At 35.7% G+C, this 19,855-nt stretch overlaps 1 protein-coding gene across 1 annotated transcript in view; it reads right to left on the bottom strand.

Moving 5' to 3' along the window:
* Window positions 1-19,855, bottom strand: part of LOC140847986 (serine/threonine-protein kinase TAO1-like) — a 173,418-nt gene that overhangs the window by 117,739 nt on the left and 35,824 nt on the right. Inside the window, exons 11-15 of the mRNA XM_073230033.1 lie at window positions 18,004-18,171; window positions 15,948-16,151; window positions 12,229-12,465; window positions 4,065-4,193; window positions 1,365-1,568 (exon numbers count right to left, since the gene is read on the bottom strand). Of these exons, the coding sequence (XP_073086134.1) occupies window positions 1,365-1,568; window positions 4,065-4,193; window positions 12,229-12,465; window positions 15,948-16,151; window positions 18,004-18,171 (942 nt within the window). The remainder of the gene's footprint in view (window positions 1-1,364; window positions 1,569-4,064; window positions 4,194-12,228; window positions 12,466-15,947; window positions 16,152-18,003; window positions 18,172-19,855) is intronic.

Consider the following 19,855-nt stretch of genomic DNA (forward strand, 5'->3'; position numbering starts at 1 on the left):
AGCTGTCAGAATACCTACCTCATGATCAATAAATGTTACTACAATTTTTTTCAGTTTAAAAGATCAAATGTACAACACACACACATACACACATTCTCTCTCTTTTTCTATGTAGAAGGAAGTCAGACGTACCCCCTTTGCCTCTGCTGCCCCTTCTCCAGGGGCCAACATTTGGTGCATGTTTCCCAAGCATCCCCACGCTTATCGTGACACAACTATTACACAAAAACATACAGTTTTAAAATTGAACAACAATATATATTATAGGCATATAATATGCTTTCTTTACCTAAAAATGTAATGGACAGATTTTTAAAAAAATTTTTTAGGAAACTTCTGCTTTCTGATGCCATAGTTTTTCTATTTCTTGTTTTATAACTAATTTTCAATAAACATCTACACATGATACACCATATAATTATGTTACTATTTCTTTAGGATAGAATTCTAGAAGCGGATTCGATGGGTAGAAGATACGTGCAAATTAAATGGTTAAAGCTGCTGAATTATGCTCCAAAATAGCAGTGTCAATTTATATTCTTACCAACATTGACCACTTTACCATGCCACTACTAGGACTTACCAATTTTCTAGACCGATCTTATCTAATTGATGCAATTGTTTTCATTTGAATTTCTTTATTACTGAATTTGAATAATTATGTTATACTTGAAGTTTATTTTAAGCCACTCTTGGAAATAAATTGATCTATGCTCATAGGTATACCTGATAATGAGAACTGTTGTTTTCATTGTCATAAGTTTCTACATATTCCCAATGAATAATTTCATGATTATACAATTATGTTAAATGGTAGTATATACCTTCATGGCACCCATTTCGGATGAAAAGGCATCAGTTATCCAATTAATTTTCTTATATTTAAAAATTAACAGTTCTTTCATTCATGGAATTAATATTTATTATATATTTACTTAATACATATTTATTGAATACCTATTATAGGCCAGCCACTAGCTACAAGGCCTGGATATATCTAGCCACTGGATATAAAGCCCTGAACAGAACCTGGGACTTCATCTAATTTCCATTCTACTTGGGGAGAGAGAGATCCCCATAAAAAGTGTGTGCACGTACGTGTGTATGTGTATGGTGTGTGTGTGTGAGAGAGAGAGAGAGAGAGAGAGAGAGAGAGAGGAGTGCAAGAATATTTAAAGAAGGGAGGAGGATTTGGAGATCAGAATTGAGGAGATATGAAGTGAGGGAGAAGGTGAACCGTGTGGGTTGGGTTTCAGGGAAGAAGGACTTAGGCAAAGGCAAGCAGAGGCGCTCTAAGGCCCTGAGGGTGGGATGTGACTGACATATTTTCAGGAAGATTCTGATTTCACACCATTTACACATACCTCCCTGACAAGGTCCTGCTCCAAGTTATGGCACCCGAGTAACAGCTTTCTTTCGAAGCGACGGCATTGCAGCTCTAGGTACCGTCTCTGACGCTGAAGAAGATTGGTCTTTTCCTCTTCTTGGAAATGCTGTATGTTCTCTTTCTGCTTTGAAAGCCATTCCTGTTTTTCTTTTCTTGGGGTGCTCTTGTTTTCATTCAGCTCCTGGCAAGATAAAAAACAACTGAGTTCAAAATACATAAAAATTAACTACACGAATATACTATTTGCTAGCTGGTAATCTTCAGTAAAAGTACTTAATTTGTGCCCTCTCTCATGGGCAGGCAGGGCAATGACCTTAAAGGAGGTAGGTAGTATTTTTCTGTTTCTGGAGTTATCCATGAAGTAGGACAAGAAAAGAGAAAACATACACTAGAAAACACGCATACTTTTTAGCTTTGCACAGCTATATTTAGGATGGCTCGTAGCTTTGAAAGGACACAATGATTGGTGAATGAAGTAATACATCTTTATTTAAAGTCCTCCAAAAAAGGGAATAAGACAGTGCTTTCAAGTTAAAATCACACATGAATTAAAATTAAGGTTAAAACATAGTTATGGCTCACTTCTTGGTTTCAACAATAGAAATGCTAAGTTTTTGGCAAAGTTAAGGATGGGTTCAGTATAAAAGACCGGAAATTAAATGGAAAATCAACAAAACTAAAGGAAAATAGAGACCTTTTAGAATAGATTCAGCACTATAACCACTGAAAAAGGCAAGACCAATGTTTTTCTACAGCATTTCAAATATCATCTCAGAAACTACCTAAAAAGAATGTATTTATACTGGACAAGATGAGAATATTGACAATACATTCAATGATGCAAACCCGAGGATGTTAATTAATACTAGCATATTTCAACCTAAAATGCATCAACCTTGCAGAGAATATAAATCAGCCATCTTTCCTAGGTCTAAGATGATTATTTTTAGAGACTGTTAACCTATGGTTCTTCATCTGTTGTTCAAGAAAGAAACCAATTATTCATTACTTTCATTGATAAGATATTCAAGCACATAAAAATAAAAAACACATAAGTCTGTAGTTCTCAACTTAAGGATGTCAATGAGAAGACAGGGATAATACAGGCATATACAGAATCACTTGGCTATGTTTTTCAAAATCTTTTGCCAAGGAAATTTCCCACCCACAGGACTATAGTATGTCCCTTCCTCTACACTGATAATAATCATTCTAAATGAACACACACACACACACAGACATACGCAGACACAAAACTACCTTGTGAAAGAAAACGGACTTATTAGACTATGAATTATATGCTTAAAGGATTATCTAAAACAACATATTCATTTATAAAACTGAAACCTCATTTCACTAGGAAACAACTATAGAACTGCATTTTTTTGGATATTTATTTACAGTTGGGAATCCTATTTACCATCTTTTCAAATCCCATGTTCTAGTATTGACTTTAGCTTTTAGATTATAGTAATGGGAATACATAGCAGGTTATATTCTTCAAACTTAGAAAAATCTTATCAATGAACCTCACTCAGCAGGGTATATATAGCAAGGCTTTGTGCCACCAATGTCCTTAATAAGACTTATTTGTCTAAATATAGGTCAAGTTCCTACACACATAAAAGCACTATACCAAAGAGATTATGGTTATTTTATCAAGATTAATTTATCTGTGTGATAATAATTAATTACATGGACTAAAAATTTCAGTCCATCAGTCTGTAAAAGAGGGTGTAAACTGGGGAAGTCTCGATGGGTGGGGAATTTCCTTGGCAAAAGATTTTGGAAAACATAGTCAAATGATTCTTTGCGTATATGCCTGTATTCTCTCTGTCTTCTCACTGACATCCTTCAGTTGAGAACTACAAGTTCATGTGCTTTTTATATTTATGTGTTTGAGTATCTTATCCACAAAAGTAATAAAGAATTGGTTTCATTCTTGAGTAACAGGTGAAGAACCATAAGGTCAATAGTCTCTGAAAAATCATCTTATACCTACAAAAGATGGCTGATTTATACTCTCTGCAAGATAATAAATATGCTGTAGTTGACACATATCATTTTCCTGTCCTGACCACTATCCTGAATAATAATCCCCTTTCAGAAATTGCCTTAGGACAACATGGCTTTCCTCACAGTTAGACTAGATCTGCGATAAAAATAAGTTCAAGAAAGCAGCACATAAAGGGCAAACACACATGAAATCCTGTAGCCATAAAGACATAATTAGCATGCTTTCCTATTAAGGAAAATGGGATGAGAAGAAATGCCTCTTATCCTTCTTCTGTGTTAAAATCAGAATAAGAACAAATTATTGTAATCTGAGCCCAAAGTAAGAAGGTATGATTTACTTTTAAAGGAAGAGATGTATGGCTCTTTTTCACAGCTAAACTATTTTTATTTCCAGTGACTCAATTACTTAAGAAGTGCTTAGGAAAGCTACTAAATAATAGCTTTATAAAATAATTCACATTTTCAAGAGATCACTTTTTAGATCCCACTCAACTGAGGATCTCAGCCATTGAAAAGTAATAGGTTATAATCAATGTCCTCACTTAAAAAGTGGCAGCCACAAAGAAAAGAAAAATTTATCTTAATGGTTCTATGAGTAGATCAATATTGGATATAACCAGTAAGCAGGTAAGTGGCTTGAAAATTTTTATAAAGTAAATACCTCCTTAAGCTGTTCCTTTCGAAGTTTGTATTCTCTCCTCTGGGTCTTCAAAAGGCTATTCAGTTCTTTCTTCTGCTCAGCCTGAATACGTTGCTGAAATTTTTTCGCCTCGTTGGACATCACTTTAGCCTATAGGAAAATTTTTAAATGGATCAAATTAGCTAAGTAGGTAAGCTTCAAAGCAGCAGTTTAATACACATTAGCAAGGATATTTCCTCCCACCTAAGAATATAAAATCAATATAATCATTACCAAAACAAGAATATCCAATAAATTATTAAGAAGTATTACTCAGCATCCTTATGATTTGAATTTCAGACAACCACTAAAATGGAACTCATCTTTAAAATGCTGATCTTTTACATGCTCAGTGTTTCCACCTTATTTCCCCCAGTTAAGTGGAGTATGCTGCCCGACCCACCCCACTAATAAAACAAAACAAATGTAATTAAGTTATGACCTTTTATCTAGCTTGACTTGTGTACTAAACAATGTAATACATCATCTTCAAATTAAACCCTGACTTTTAATTTGTATTTTAAATAATATGAAAATGTTAAATATTAAATACCTGTATATTATTATTTTATTTCTGATGATACATGCAATAGTTGACCCTTAAACAATGTGGGGATTAGGGGAGCTGACTCCCAACAGAGTAAAAAAATCCTCCTATAACTTTTCATTCCCCAGAAACTTAACTATTAAAAGCATACTGCTGACTGGCAGCCTTACTAACAACATGAACAGATATTCACACATATTCTGTATGTTGTATAAACTCTATACTGTATTCTATAATAAAGAAAGCTAGAAAAAAGAAAATGATCTTTTAAACTGTCTCCCAAAACATTTTCCAAGACCTTTATTGAAAAAAAATGTGTATAAATGGGCCTGTGCAGTTCGACCCTATGTTATTTGAGGGTGAACTATACATATCCATTGTAGAACATTTAGGAAATACAGAAAAACACAAAGAAAAATCTTGCATGATTTTACCACCCAGAGATAACCAATATAAACATTTTGGTGCATACCCTTCCTATTTTTCTCTAGGCATGTATAGATATTGATATAAATATATAAAACAAATATAAAATCATATTGTACATCCTGTTTCATGAATTCCTTTCCCAAAAATGTTAGTATCTACCTCTTTACAAAGTATTCAAGAAAGTACAACACCAAACAGGATTCTAAATATTTCTACATTCTTTCACCAAATTATTTCAAAATCAAATATTCATTTATACCAGAAATTATTTTCCTAAATTCTCTGTTCCTGTGAGAGAGTGATTCTTCTTTTTTTTGCAGGGAAGGGTGAACAGGACAGCTATAAATGCCCCAGGGCAGACTAGCCAGACATATTTTAAGATATGGTGTAAATTTACTGAGAAGTTTACATTTTACTTGACAACTGTGATTATCAAAATAAATTGAAACTAATGGGACACCTGGGAAATTAGAAATCAGTTTTCACAAAAGACTCCTAAAAAATGCACCTTTATCATACAGTAGAATGATACTTACTTGTAGTAAACAAATGGGTTAAATCTGAATCTGAAACCCTCTTAATTCCTCTTAATTTAACATTCTCTGTATACAACAGTACTCTTCAATTCTTCTGATATAAAAATGCTACTAAAAATTTAAGGTTTCCAAAAAGGACATAGAGAATGATGAATGTTTTTTGACACCTAAATCACCTACTAACTGATTTATCAAACTTCTCAGATAACCAAAGTACCCAAGGCCTAGAACAGAATACTTAATGACTTTTTTTTTCATTAAGCTTTCATTGATATACACTCTTATGAGTAAGATGTGTACTCATAAGGTTTCAAATGAAAAATAATGTGGTTACTACATTCATCCACATATATCATCGAGTTCCCCCCATACCCCATTGCAGTCACTGCCCATCGGTGTTGTAAGATGCCACATCACTACATGTCTTTTCTGTGCTACGCTGTCTTCCCCATGATCCTACCCACACCATGTATACTGATCGTAATAGCCCTCAATGCCCTTCTCCCTCCCTCCTCAACTGCCCTCCCGCACCCCTCCCCTTTGGTAACTGCTAGTTCCTTCTTGGAGTTTGTGAGTCTGCTGCTTTGTTCCTTCAGTTTTGCTTCATTGTTATACTCCACAAAAAAGGGAAATAATTTGGTACTTGTGTTTCTCTCCCTAACTTATTTCACTGAGCATAATACTGTCTAGCTACATACATGTTGCTGCAAATGGTAGGATTTGTTTCTTTCTTATGGCTGAATAGTATTCCATTGTGCATATGTACCAATTCTTCTTTATCCATCCATGTACTGATGGAAACTTAGGTTGCTTCCATATCTTGGCTATTGTAAATAGTGCTGTGATAAACATAGGGGTGCATATGTCTTCTTGAATCTGACAACTTTTTTTCTCTGGGTAAATTCCTAGGAGTGGAATTCGTGGGTCAAATGGAATTTCTATTTTTAGTTTTTTGAGGCACCTCCATATTGCTATCCACAATGGTTGAACTAGTTTACATTCCCACCGGCAGTGTAGGAGGGATCCCCTTCCTCAGCATTCTAGCCACCATTTGTTGTTCCTAGTCTTTTCGATGTTGGCCATGCTAAATGGTATGAGGTGATATCTCATTGTGCTTTTAATTTGCATTTCCCTGATAATTAGTGATATGGAGCATCTTTTCAAGTGCCTCTTGGCCATCTGAATTTCTTCTTTGGAGAAGCGTCTGTTCATATCCTGTGACCATTTTTTAATTGGGTTATTTGCTTTTTGGGTGTTGAGGCATGTGGACGTTTTACATATTTTGAATGTTAATCACTTGTCGGATATGTTGTTTACAAATATAGTCTCCCATACTGTAGGATGCCTTTTGTTCTGCTGATGGTGTCTATTGCTATACAGAAGCTTGATGTAGTCCCATTTGTTCATTTTTGCTTTTGTTTCCCTTGCCCAAGGAGATGGATCCAGGAAAAAGTTGCTCATGTTTATATTCAAGAGATTTTGCATATGTTATCTTCTAAGAGTTGTATGGTTTCATGACTTACATTCAGGTCTTTGATCCATTTCAAGTTTATTTTTGTGTATGGGGTTAGACAATAATCCAATTTCATTCTCGTGCATGTAGCGGTCCAGTTTTGACAACACCAGTCGTTGAAGACACTACCATTTCCCCATTATATGACCATGGCTCCATTATGGTATATTAATTAAACACATTTTCTTGGGTTTATATCTGGGATCCCTAGCCTGTTCTACTGGTCTTTGGGTCTTTTCTTCTGCCAGTACCAAATTGCCTTTGCAGTAGAGGTTGAAGTTGAGGAGTATAATCCGCCCCCTGCTTTATTCCTTCTCATGATTGCTTTGGCTATTTGGGGTCTTCCATGGTTCCATATGAATTTTAGAACTATTTGATCTAGTTCACTGAAAAATGCTGTTGGCATTTTGATAGGAATTGCACTGAATCGGTAGATTGGTTCAGGCAGGATGGTCATTTTGACAATATTAATTCTTCCTATCCATGAGCAAGGGATGTTATTTCCATTTATTAGTATCTTCTTTTTCTTAAATATCTTGTAGTTTTCAGTGTATAGGTCTTTCACTTCCTTTGTTAGGTTTGTCCCTAGGCATTTTATTCTTTTTGATGCAGTTGGGAATGGAATTGTTTTCCTGATTTCTCTTTCTGCTAGTTCATCATTAGTGTTTAGGAATGCAAGAGATTTCTGTGTATTAATTTTGTATTCTGCCACTTCGCTGAATTCAGTTCTTAGTACTAGTAGTTTAGGGGTGGATTCTTTAAGATTTTTTATGTATAATATCATGTCATCTGCAAACAGTGACAGTTTAACTTCCTCTTTACCAATCTGGATGCCTTTCCATTTCTTTGTGTTGTCTTATTGCTGTGGTGAGGACCACCAGTACTATCTTGAATAAAAGTGGAAACAGTGGGCATCCTTCTCTTGTTCCCAACTTAGAGGAAAAGCTTTCAGCTTCTCACTATTAAGTATGATGTTGGCTATGGTCTTGTCATATATGGCCTTTACTATGTTGAGGTACTTGCCCTCTATACTCATTTTGTTGGTATGTTTTTACCATGAATGGATGTTGAATTTTGTTGAGTGCTTTTTCTGCTTCTATGGAGATGATCAAGTGCTTTTTGTCCTTATTTTAATTAATGTGGTGGATGATGCTGATGGATTTTCAAATGTTGTACCATCCGTTCATCCCTGGAATAAATTGTACTTGATCATGATAGACGATCTGTTTGATATATTTTTTTACTATGATTTTGTTGAGTGTTTTTGCGTCTATGTTCACCAGAGATATTGGTCTACAATTTTCTTTTTTTCTGGTGTATTTGCCTAATTTTAGAATTAGAGTGATGCTGGCCTCATAGAATGAGGGTGGAAGTATTCCCTCCTTGTCTACTTTTTGGAAAGCTTTAAGGAGGATGGGTATTAGGTCTTCACTAAATGTCTGATAAAATTCAGCAGTGAAGCCATCTGGTCCAAGAGTTTTAATTTTAGGTAGATTTTTACTACCAATTCAGTTTTGCTGGAGGTAACTGATCTGTTCAGATTTTCTGTTCTCTTCTGGGTCTGCCAAGGAAGGTTGTACTTTTCTTGAAAGTTTTTCATTCCTTCTGGGTTATCAAGTTTTTCAGCATACAATTTTTCACTGTATTCTCTAATAATTCTTTGTATTTCCATAGTGCCCATAGTGATTTTTCCTTTCTCATTTGTAGACACTCTTTTTTTCTTGATAAGTCTGGCTAGGGTTTTTTCTATTTTGCTTATTTCGTCAAAGAACCAGCTCCTGCTCTCATTGATTCTATTGTTTTATTCTTCCCGATTTTATTTAAGCCTGCTCCAATCTTTATTATGTCTCTCTTCTACTGACTTTGGGCCTCATTTGTTCTGCTTTTTCTAGTTTTGTTAATTGTGAGTTTAGACAGTTCATATCGGATTTTTCTTCTTTCCTGAGGCAGGCCTGTATTGCCATATACCTCCCTCTTAGCAGAGCCCTAGCTGCATCCCACAGATTTTGCATTGCTTGATCTGTTTTTATTCGGTCATTGATCCATTGATTATTTAGGAGCATGTTGTTAAGCCTCCATGGGTTTGTGGGTCTTTTTCATTTTCTTTAAGTAACTTATTTCTAGTTTCATACCTTTGTGGTCTGAGAGGCTGGTTGGTTCAACCTCAATATTTTTGTATTTACTGATGTTCTTTTTTGTAGTCTAGTATATAATCTATTCTTGAAAATGTTCCATGTGCACCTGAGAAGAATGTGTATCCTGCGGCTTTTGGGTGGAGCATTCTGTAGATATCTGTTAGGTCCATCTGTTCTAATGTGTTGTTCAGTGCCTCTGTTTCCTTACTTATTTTCTGTCTGGTTGATCTGTACTTTGGAGTGAGTGGTGTGTTGAAGTCTCCTAAAATGAATGCATTGCATTCTATTTCCTCTTTTAATTCTGTTAGTATTTGTTTCACATATGTAGGTGCTCCTGTGTTGGGTGCATAGATATTTATAATGGTTATATCCTCTTGTTGGACTGACCCCTTTATCATTATGTAATGTCCTCCTTTGCTCTGGTGGCTTTCTTTGTTTTGAAGTCTACTTTGTCTGATACAAGTACTGTAACTCCTGCTTTTTTCTCCCTATTGTTTTCATGAAATATCTTTTTCCATCCCTTCACTTTTAGTCTGTGTATGTCTTTGGGTGAGTCTCTTTTAAGTGGCATATAGATGGGTCTTGCTTTTTTATCCATTCTATTGCCCTGTGCCTTTTGGTTGGTACATTCAGTCCATTTACATTTAGGGTGGTTATCAATAGGTATGTACTTATTGCCATTGCAGGTTTTACATTCATGGTTACCAAAGGTTCCAGGGAAACGTCCTTACTATCTAAGAGTCTAAGCTCACTTAGTGTACTATTACAAACACAGTCTAAAGATTCTTTTTTTTTCTCCTCCTTTTTCTTCCTCCTCCATTGTTTATATATTAAGTATCATATTCTGTACTCTTTGTCTATCCCTTAAGCTACTTTGGGATAGTTGATTTAATTTTGCATTTGCTTAGTAAGTAATTGTTCTGCTTTCTTCAATGTGGTTTTATTACCTCTGGTGACTGCTATTTAGCTTTAGGAACACTTCCATCTATAGCAGTCCATCCAAGATACACTGCAGAGACAGTTTGTGGGAGGTAAATACTCGCAGCTTTTGCTTATTTCGAAATTGTTTGATCCCTCCTTCAATGTTAAATGATAACCTTGCCAGGTAGTGTATTCTTGCTTCTGCTTCATTGCATTAAATATATCCTGCCACTCCTTTCTGGCCTGTAAGTTTTCTGCTGAGAAGTCTGATGAGAGCCTGATGGGTTTTCCTCTGTATGTGATCTTTTCTCTCTCTCTAGCTTCTTTTAATATTTTGTCCTTATCCTTGCTCTTTGCCATTTTAATTATTTTATGTTTTGGTGTTGTCTTCCTTGGGTCTCTTGTGTTGGGAGATCTGTGCACCTCAATGACCTGAGAGACTATCTCCTTCCCAAGATTGGGGAAGTTTTCAGCAATTACCTCCTCAAAGACACTTTCCCTTTTCCTCTTTCTTCTTCTTCTGATACCCCTGTAATACGAATATTGCTCCGGTTGGAATGGTCACACAGTTCTCTCAATATTCTTTCATTCCTAGAGATCTTTTTTCTGTGCCTCAGCTTCTTTGCATTCCTCTTCTTCAAATTTTTTTCATTTATCGTCTCCTCCACCATATCTAATCTGCTTTTAAATCCCCACATTGTATTCCGTAATGAATGGATCTCTGTTCTGGATTCATTCCTGCATTCTTGAGTATTTTTCTGTACCTACATGGATGTGTTTATGATTTTTGAAAAATCTCTTTTAGGAAGATTGATGAGTCCATTTTCACTTGACCTCTTTTCTGGTGTTTTGGGGACTTTGGTTTGAACCAGGTTCCTTTGGCACTTCATATTTTGTATGTGACACCCTCTAGGACCCTGAAGGCATACTCCCTGGAGTTACTTAGCCGATGGAGTGATGTCAGGGTCTCACCAGAGCGACACTGGTGACTGGGGGTTGGGAAGAGCTGTTTCCTGCTTCCCGGCTACCCTGCATCTCTCCACAGCCAGACTAGTCAGCTGAGCACACAGGTGTAACCCTCTATGCCTTGCATTTATAGCTGCTGTAGGCAGGACCTCCCTCTGGATGGACTGACACCAGGGCAGGGGCAGCTGGTTTGTAAGCCAGTGCCAACCTGCTGGAAGGTGCAGCAGGCTGCATATCATGGCGGAAGGCTTCGGAGCTGTGTAGCCAGCCAGGGGGATGGAGCACCTGAAGTTCTTGAAAAGTTCCCAACCTGGTGCGCAGAGTGCATCTGGACAATTTTGTCTACTGGTCCTTTCTTCTGAGTTGCAAGCCCTGTGCAATCCTTGCCCATTTAGTAGCCCTCTCACTGTTAGGAAGTCTCTCATACTGTCTGCCTTTCTTTTGTCCCAGAGCAGCTGGATGTGAATCCATTTTCCACAACAGCTGGAATCTCAGTCTGTCCAACTATTCCTCCTGTCTTAGCTTTCCAACCCCACTAATCTTGAGCACCATGCAATATAGGATCTTGCTCCCACAGCAGATCTCCAGGGCTGGGTGTTCAGCGGTCCTAGGCCTCCACCCCGTCTCCACTCCATTTCTCTTCCTTCTTCCAGTGAGCTGGGGTGGGAGAAGAGCGTGGGTACCTCCAGATCATGGCTTTGGTATGTTACATTTTTTGAGGTCTGTTCTTTTCTCCAGGTGTAAGCAGTCTTGTGCTGCCTTCTTTCCTGTTGATCTTTTAAGGTTAGTTGCATTAACAATATTTTCATATTATATGTGGCTTTGGGAGGAGGCCTCTGTCTCACCTCTCAGATCGTCATCTTCAATCTGATCTACCTGACTTTAAACACTGTTACATGATAAAACTGTCAAGTTATCAGGAAATAATTCCATATCGACTCAGCACTTGATATTTTACCTATTATATAAATATTTCTCCCTTTTCCCAATTGACTTGCTGGTTCTGGGGAACAGATACCCTAACATCACAATGCCATCTTGGTTAATTCTGAAATCGTCACAAGGGAGAATAAACACATTAGTAATACTGGTCAGCTACCTCTTTTTCCACTGCCACCTGATGTTTCTTGAGAAGCTTCTTCATTTTTGCAGCAAAGGTGTTACGCTGAGTTTCAAGGTCTTTCTCTAATCTGAGGCGATGCTCATCCATCTTAGCCTTTAACTTTTTTTCCAGATTCATGAGCTGTTTCTGATGTTGCTGTGTCATTCTCTTACAGCCAGACATTTGTTCTCTGAGCTGACTTTCCTGCTCATGTTCTGGCATTTCCCTTGTATCCTACAACAATGGAGAGGAAAGAATGAATTAAAGCATAACTTTTTTATTTCAAAACCATCTTAGACCAGTCTACTATCAACTAAGTAGGTAACTCATGTAGGAGATCCCACTCAACAGCTTCTAATAAAATTTCATCTGAAAAAGCAGACAAGCTAGCTGGTTCTAAAATTTAAGTGGGAATGTAAAGGACCTGGGATAGCCAAAGTTTTGAGGAGGTATGAAAAGTTGGTAGATGTAAACTTCAGTAATCAAAACAGTGTGGTATTGGTATAAGGACAGGCTGAATAGAGCAAAGGAACCACAGTAAACTGTGGAAACAGACACACATATTTTAAGTCAATTGTTTTCATACCAAAATGTCAAGTTAATTCAAAGAGGAAAGGAAAGTGTTTTTAATAAATCCTGCTTTAACAACTGGTTCTCTGTATTCAAAATAAATAAATGCTTAATCATGCTATACACAGAAATTAATTTGAAAAGAGTCACTAGACCTAAACCTAAAATCCAGAATCATGGAGCAGAGGATAACACAGAATATTGTCATGACCTTGGGGGTCAGCAAATATTTCTTGGGTAATGACAGAAAAAACACTGAGTATAATGAAAAAAATGTACAAACTGGATTCTGGAATAGAGGCAAAATTCAGATAATGTAAGATTAATCATTTAAAGTGAACAATTCAGTAGCATTTAGTATATTCATGATATTCTGCAACCACTGCCCCATTGTAAAGAAAAAAATGTACAAACTGGATTCTTAGAGACAAAATTCACATAATGTATGATTAATCATTTAAAGTAAACAATTCAGTAATATTTAGTATATTCATGATGTTCTGCAAGACTGCCTGTATCTGGATACAAAACATATATAATACTTCAGAAGAAAACCGTGTATGTTTTAAGCAGTTGCTCCCTAATCTCCCCTTCTTGTAACCACCAATCTATTTTCTGTCTATGGATTTACCTATTTTGGATGTTTCATATAACATGTGACCTGTTGTGTATGGCTTCTTTCACCTAGCATGTTTCCAAGGTTCATCCATCTTGTATAGGATGTAACACTACTTCGTTTCTTTTTATAGCTGAATAATATTCCACTGTATGCACATATCCTCATTTGTTTATCTATTTATTTGTCACTGGACCTCTGTGTTGTTTCCACCTTTTGACTATTGTGAATATTGCTTTTATGAACATTTGTGTATATGCATTCGTTTAAGTACCTGCTTTCAATTGTTTTGGGTATATATCTAGAAGTAGAATTGCTGAGTCATGGGGCAACGCTATGTTTAACTTTTTGAGAAACCATCAACTGTTTACCACAGCAGCTGACATTTTACATTTTTAGTAGCAGTATACAGCAGGAGTTCCAATTTCTCCACGTGCTCCCTAGTTGTTATTTTCCATCTTTGTTTTTGTTTTTCTCTTTTAATAGCTAGCCATGTAACAAAACAGCAGCAGACTCACAGAGTCCAAGAAGGAACTAGCAGTTACCAAAGGGAAAGGGGTGGGAAGGGTGGGTGGGAAGGGAGGGAGAAGAGGACTAAGGGGCATTATGATTAGTACACATAGTGTAGAGGGGGGAGACCGGGAAGGCAGTAATAGCACAGAGAAGACAAGCAGTGATTCTATAGCATCTTACTACGCTGATGGACAGTGACTTCAATGGGGTGTTATGTGGGAACTCAATAGTATGGGTGAATGTAGTAACAGTGTTGCTCATGTGAAACCTTCATAAGATTGTATATCAATGATACCTTACCAACAACAACAACAAAATAGCCGGCCATCCTAGTGGCTGTAAGGCGGTACTCATTGTAGTTTTGATTTGCGTTTCCCTAATGACTAATTATATTGAGTATTTTTTCATGTGCTGTTGGCCATTTGTATATATTCTCTGGATAAGTGTCTATTCAAGTCTTTAACACCTTTTTTAAAATTGGGGTGTAGTTTATATATTAATTTGAATAGGTTTTTGGTGGAGTCTTTAGGGCTTTTTTATGTAGTATCAGGTCATCTCCAAACAATGACAATTTCACTTCTTCCTTACTAGTGTGGGTGCCTTTTATTTCTTTTTCTTGCCTGATAATGTAGCTAGGACTTCCAATACTCTGTTGAATAAAAGTGTTGTGAGTAGGCATCCCTGTCTTATTCCTGATTTTAGAGGAAAAGTTTTTAGCTTTTTCATGGCCTTTACTCATTTTTAGTGGGTTGTTTGAATTGGATTTTAAAACTAAAAATTTTAATTTATCACAGACGGAGAAAAAATATTTGCAGGACATAACTGAGATAAACTACCTGTATGTTTCTTATGAAAGTCAAACATACATATGCCATATGACTTAGCCATTTTATCCTATGTATTTGTCAGAGAAATTAAAACATCATGTTCAAAGACATATACATGTTTGTAGCATCTTAGTATGCTGATGGACAGTGACTGTACTGGGGTATGTGGTGGGGACTTGGTAATAAGGGGAGTCTAGTAACCATAGTGTTGCTCATGTAACTGTACATTAATGACACAAAAATGATAAAATAATAAATAAAAGTATTTATTTCATCTTCCACTTGCCCCTTACCAACCTCTAATCTACTTTCTATGAATTTGCCTATTTTAGATATTTTGTATAAGTGGAATTCTAATAATATTTTTCCTTTTGTGTCTGGCTTATATCATTTAGCATTTTTTCAAGGTTCACTCACATTGTAGCATATATTAGAACACCGTTCCTTTTCACAGCTGAATAATATTCCATTGTGTGTGTGTGTGTGTGTGTGTGTGTGTGTGTGTGTACACACATACACTATGGTTTGTTTATTCATTCATGTGCTGATGAACACTTCAGTTGTTTCCATCTTTTAGCTATTGTGCCTAGTAACTTTTGGTGATACTGAAAGCAGTGAAGTTAAAAAGGAAGCATTCCTATCAATTGTGAAAAGGAGTTACCTGACCTTCCAATGTTTTCAAGAAAATTTAAAATCTTACACGTGAAAGTGTAGCAAACATCCACATTTCCCAAACTGAGAACTTGTAATTTTCTACAATTACACCCAGTTTTATTTTTAAAATGTAAATATTATGGAAAATCCAAAACTCACTTTTCATTATCACCTACCTTAAACCTTTCTCCACATCCCAATGGCAACCATTATCACTTATATCATGTTGTATACTTACTATTTTTAAATACCTTCGTTTTCATCTAAGTAACTTCAAATAATACATTATATGGTATTTATTTATTTATTCTACGATTTTAAAAATATTCTTTTTGCATTCTCAAAACATGTTTCCTAAATGCAGACATTAAACTGGGAATTAAAAAGCCTTTTGCCATTTTAAAATAAGTTGCCTAAATTATGTTCCATACTTCTGATACATTAAAGGAAAAAAAAACCCAAACTCTTAAACTAACCAGACTAGGAAAATTAGTTACCAAAGTTGAAATTTTTTTCACTGAAATCCAAATACTCACAGGTCTTGAACGGATGGCAGAATTATTAGACATAATTGTTTCGATTCGCTCCATCATGTGTAGCTCATACTTGCTATCTGAGGCATCCTGAAGAATGTTAACCCTACCGCTTTGACTCCTCGTCCAGTTGGACATACAGGGAATAGACTGATGACTTCCAATATTGTGCACTGCTCCTGTCTGTCCAACACCGTGATCTTGGTCCTGAGGGAAAAGAGTATTAGACTCAAGTATCTTTATCTCCTGAATTTTATATTATTAGCACCTAGCACACCGCTTGGCACACACAGTCTTCAGAATGTTAGTGGTCTATTTTGAGAAATTCCTTGTATTTGCCAAGACCAGAACGTTTATCAGTTGTTAGTTGGCAGATTAAAAATGTGACCAAAGAGTAAATACCAAAAAGCCAAACCAAGTCTGTGAAAAAGTTAATCAGAGTTATTTCCAAAGTATAGTCTTTTCTCTAAAATTTTTGACATTACTTTGAAATCCATTTCTCCTACACATCTCATGGGGTATACACAGAGATGCCGCTCATTTCTCAATGATTCCAATGGTGAAAACAAACCCCAACCTTTCTTTTAATCTTATAAACATCCCTTTTAGTTATTTTCTATTGAAGCCTTTCATATTTCTTTTCTTCTCAGAATGTAGTCTTTAGCCTAAACTTCTTCCACTAAGTAATTTAATATTAATTCCTATCTATTTTTATGTAAAATTAAATATTGCATATATATTTAATCATAATGGGAAGACTGTTCTTCCCAAGAAACCCAGCAAACTTTGGTATTTGGGCACCAATATTAGAGTCTTACCATACCAAACCTCTTTAAGATATGCAGAATAATAAATACAGGCCCATGGTATATAGAGGATCTTTTCTTACATCCACAGCCTTAAAAAGTTGCTGTTATTCTAATGTTTAATGACATTAGAATTTTATTAATTTCACTTTACTAAAGCATTTCATATACCTAAAATAGCCCCAATTTTCTTGTGACTACTCTTAGAAGTAAAACCAGTATCAAAAATACCAAAATTGTATGTAAGAAAGTCTTCTATTTTATAGTTCATTAATTATGTAGTGTTATTAAAAAGAAAAGCAACTACTACTCCTGTTTTCAGAATGCAGGGATCTTTCTCAACAGAAAGCAATAAAAAAGAATCAAAGCTTTGGCACTGGGACATGAGCAAAGAAGAAAACAGAAAATACTTGGACTAAAAAACATAGCTCCACAAATCATAAGCTTTATATTTTCCTTTGAGGAAGTTCTTTAACATTTCTACTGCAAATTTGGAAACATGGCAACTTGGAAACAACTTCGTCTCAAGAGTAATATATGAATCAGAACCCATATGCTTCTACAGTAAGTTAGTTAACCACTCTGAGCATTACTTTCCTCACCTATAAAATGAGTATTTTAGAACCATCTAGAGGAATTAATCCCTATACACAACAGAAAAGAATGAAGTGTTCTTACTAACAGAATAAGAATGCTTGGTAATTTTTTCCCCCCAGGATAAATTTAGCTAAGTCACATGTTTATTTTATTTATTTTTTCACTTATTTTTAAAAAAGCAAGAAATTTCCAATTTAATAAACATATATCAAACATTACACAAAAGGCACTGGGGGAGAGGTTTATACAATAAACAAGATAAGGACAATGGGTGGTAATTCTAATGACTTCTCTGTGAGCACCGTCAACTTCCAAAGCCTGTAATTTCAAATACTTCCAAAAGCGTGTCCCATGCCATCAGACAATCAGGCAAAAAAGTGTTCAGTAGACCAGAATTTAGGGAGGGACTAGATTAAATAAAAGTTGAACAGGTTTCTCTGATAAAAGACTTCACAGAGCTTTACTATGCTAATGTACACTACCAAGAGGTTGGTTTAAAGAATGCAAAACCTTTTCCTCCACCTGGGACCTTAGAGAATCACTGTGAAGACACAATCTGGAAACCACTGATAGAAAAGATTCCTGGCAAGAAAAGTTCCATAAGGAAAGAAGCCAATAAGGAGACCCCAATACTTGAGCCGTTTCTAAGTTATTACCTTTTCTTCCTGTGCTTCTGCTGCTGGCCCTTTATGTGCCTCCCGGGGAAGGACCTTCTTCGTCTTTTCATTGCGCAGATTCTCCAGCACTCTTTTTTTCTCTTCCTTTGCCCTTCGAAGGAGATCTCTTACCACTGCTGTAGGGCGCTCCCGAAGAAGAAACGGGTGCTGGTTAAGAGTAGAAGGCAAAAGTCAGGTTGAGACCTATATATTTTTTCATTCAGAACAAATGAATCCCTTCTTGGACCCTAGAGTTACAGACAATGCATGTAATCTATAGTTATCTAATTCTGCTATGCTTTTTACTTCCTATACTCATAAAATTTAATTTACATGTATACACTCTGTGCCTACATAACTTCCCCTGTACTTTTTATGAAAACTTTGAACATGACACCTTTGTTGGCCAAATGAAAGGGCAGAGTTGAAATAATCAGAGTCTAAGTAAACATTAAGAATTAAGTCCAAATAGAGCCCTAAGTAAACGCTTACAAATTCTTAGAACTGGTCTCATAGAGGAGACACTATCAGTTCTGAATTACGTTAGATTTCAACAGGAATGTATTTACTGATGGTGAATCACATAACATACTACTTGGGTATAATGGGTTCTTTATGTTGCTTAAATGAAACTTCATAAAACACTAGCAGTTGATTAAAAGACATTATGTATTAGTGATTTTTACCATTAATATTTAATAAAGCTTAAGATTATTCAGTACAGAAAAGTAGAAAGAACAATTCTACTATAAGATTATCATTGTTACATTTGGTATTTTTTGGATATTTATTTCTTCTCAGAAATTTTCTGTGTATAGATTTTGTTTTGTAGTTAGCACACAGACTGCAGAAATATGACTTGTGCACTGGAGTTCATGAGATGATCTTGAACTCTTTTAAGACTTTTACCTCTTTTATTAGCTCAAATTTATTTCTTCTCTGAAGAGTTGTAACTATATATTATTCTCTTTTTATTGCTATAAGTATTATGTTATTTCAACTCATAATGCCTACAGACTATTTCATCAAATGTTCATGCCAAAATTACATAACCATTATTCTAATTCTGGATAATTATTCTCAATTTTTCATTCTGAGATAAATACCTTCACACAGTAAGTCACTTTTTTCCATTTTATTTTTTTCCTTATGACAGACTGCAACAGAAATGTGATTAGGCCAAAGGGAAGGATGCACTTGACAGATTCTTCCTATCACTTCCCATAATGTCAATATACAAAATGGACCACGTAAATGAATACATATGCAGGTTTGGGATCACCCAAGGTCAAGTATCCATTCCTGGTGGGTTGGGTTATTACCAAAAGAGCTTCTTTTGCCTTCATTTAGGCAAATGTAAGAAGCCAGTCACATTCTTCCTTTTCCTGAGCCTTAGCTTGGTATGTACCACTATTTATAATATTCGGTCTTTTCTATCCGAAAATAATATATCTTGTAATTCTAAGTTATTTAATAGTTTTCTACAAATGGATCCTGCTTATTTTTCACTTAATATAGTATAGCTATAATTCATAGCTATACTAAATCTTTTGTTGCTATTGTGAATACCTAGTTTTTTGGCTTTCATTTGAGACTGTAAGTGTGCTTAAGGCCTAGAATTCCCTAAGTGTTACTGAAACTTTATACTGCTCTTCTACATACTGTAGGTACAAATAACCCTACTGAATATGTACATGGATCCTTTCAATATCCTTGCATATTGAACTGCGTGTTAGTGAGAATAAACTGAACTTCTTTGAAATTCTAAAACATTCATGCTTAAAGTCTAATTTTCTAGTGAAAAATCCACAAAATTCCTTAGGGTCACAAAAAGATAGTCAACTGCTACACA

This window comes from Manis javanica, chromosome 2 (genome assembly GCF_040802235.1).
Source record: "Manis javanica isolate MJ-LG chromosome 2, MJ_LKY, whole genome shotgun sequence".
Taxonomy (NCBI): domain Eukaryota; kingdom Metazoa; phylum Chordata; class Mammalia; order Pholidota; family Manidae; genus Manis; species Manis javanica.